The sequence below is a fragment of the Egretta garzetta genome, unplaced genomic scaffold, assembly GCF_000687185.1.
Source record: "Egretta garzetta isolate BGI_Z169 unplaced genomic scaffold, ASM68718v1 scaffold10, whole genome shotgun sequence".
NCBI lineage: Eukaryota > Metazoa > Chordata > Aves > Pelecaniformes > Ardeidae > Egretta > Egretta garzetta.
The window spans coordinates 1,647,166-1,647,926 of record NW_009258268.1 but is presented as its reverse complement, the minus strand read 5'-3'; the positions used below and the strand labels follow the sequence as shown (position 1 = coordinate 1,647,926).

The following is a 761-nucleotide window of genomic DNA, read 5'->3' as shown; positions in this document are numbered from 1 at the left end:
CGATTATTTAATTTGTACCATTTAAGCATAGTAAAGACAACTCGCTAGTTCTTAGGTTACCTATTGCAATTAAATATTCATAAAGGAAAGAAACACCTTCCACTATCCTGCAAATCTGTGTCTTTTCCCTCTGTTGTCATCAACTGGGTAGCTTTCGTAAGAGACCAATGAAAGGGGCAATGCCTTTATGGACACCTGGGGGGAAAAAAAAAGCAGCGGCTGATTTTTATCTTATGCCTTGGTTATCTCACTGTGGGTCTGATGAGCTAGGTAAGTCTTCAACAGTTAAGTTTACAGGTCACTTCACAGAGTCAATGCCCTGGCATTTTATGGCCTTCTAATGAGCCGTTAAACTGGAGAAGAGGTAATTAAATATGGTGCTCTGGTACAGCGTACACGGTACTGACTCCAGCTCTCTGATTTTAGGTTCCTCAGAAGACGATGAGGTCATTCAAGAAGGTCTCCTCAGGCTCAGGTCAGTCTTCTCTATAGCGTCTTACATGGCTGACTTTGTATGTACAAAAGTGAGGTACGGCAGCGCTTGTGCCCCCCGACTCCGGTGAACTTCATTCTTGCGGGGGAGAGGGGGGGCGGGAATCACTCATTTTGTGCACAAAGTTCAGAGTTCTTGCTCGACGCAGTTTGAGCGTTCTGCTTCTGTAAGACAAATAAACAATTATACAGGGAAAGTTTATTTACAGTAACCCACCGTCAGATGTCTGCTGTAGGAGCCCACGCGCCTGTAAGCCCGCTGCCGGGCT

The 761-nt window shown here is 45.3% G+C and overlaps 1 protein-coding gene across 1 annotated transcript in view; it reads left to right on the top strand.

Annotated features, from left to right (window-relative positions):
- Positions 1-441: 441 nt before the first annotated feature.
- Positions 442-761, top strand: part of LIN28B (lin-28 homolog B) — an 89,155-nt gene continuing 88,835 nt past the window's right edge. Inside the window, exon 1 of the mRNA XM_035888824.1 lies at positions 442-475. Coding sequence (XP_035744717.1) covers positions 442-475 — 34 coding nt within the window. The remainder of the gene's footprint in view (positions 476-761) is intronic.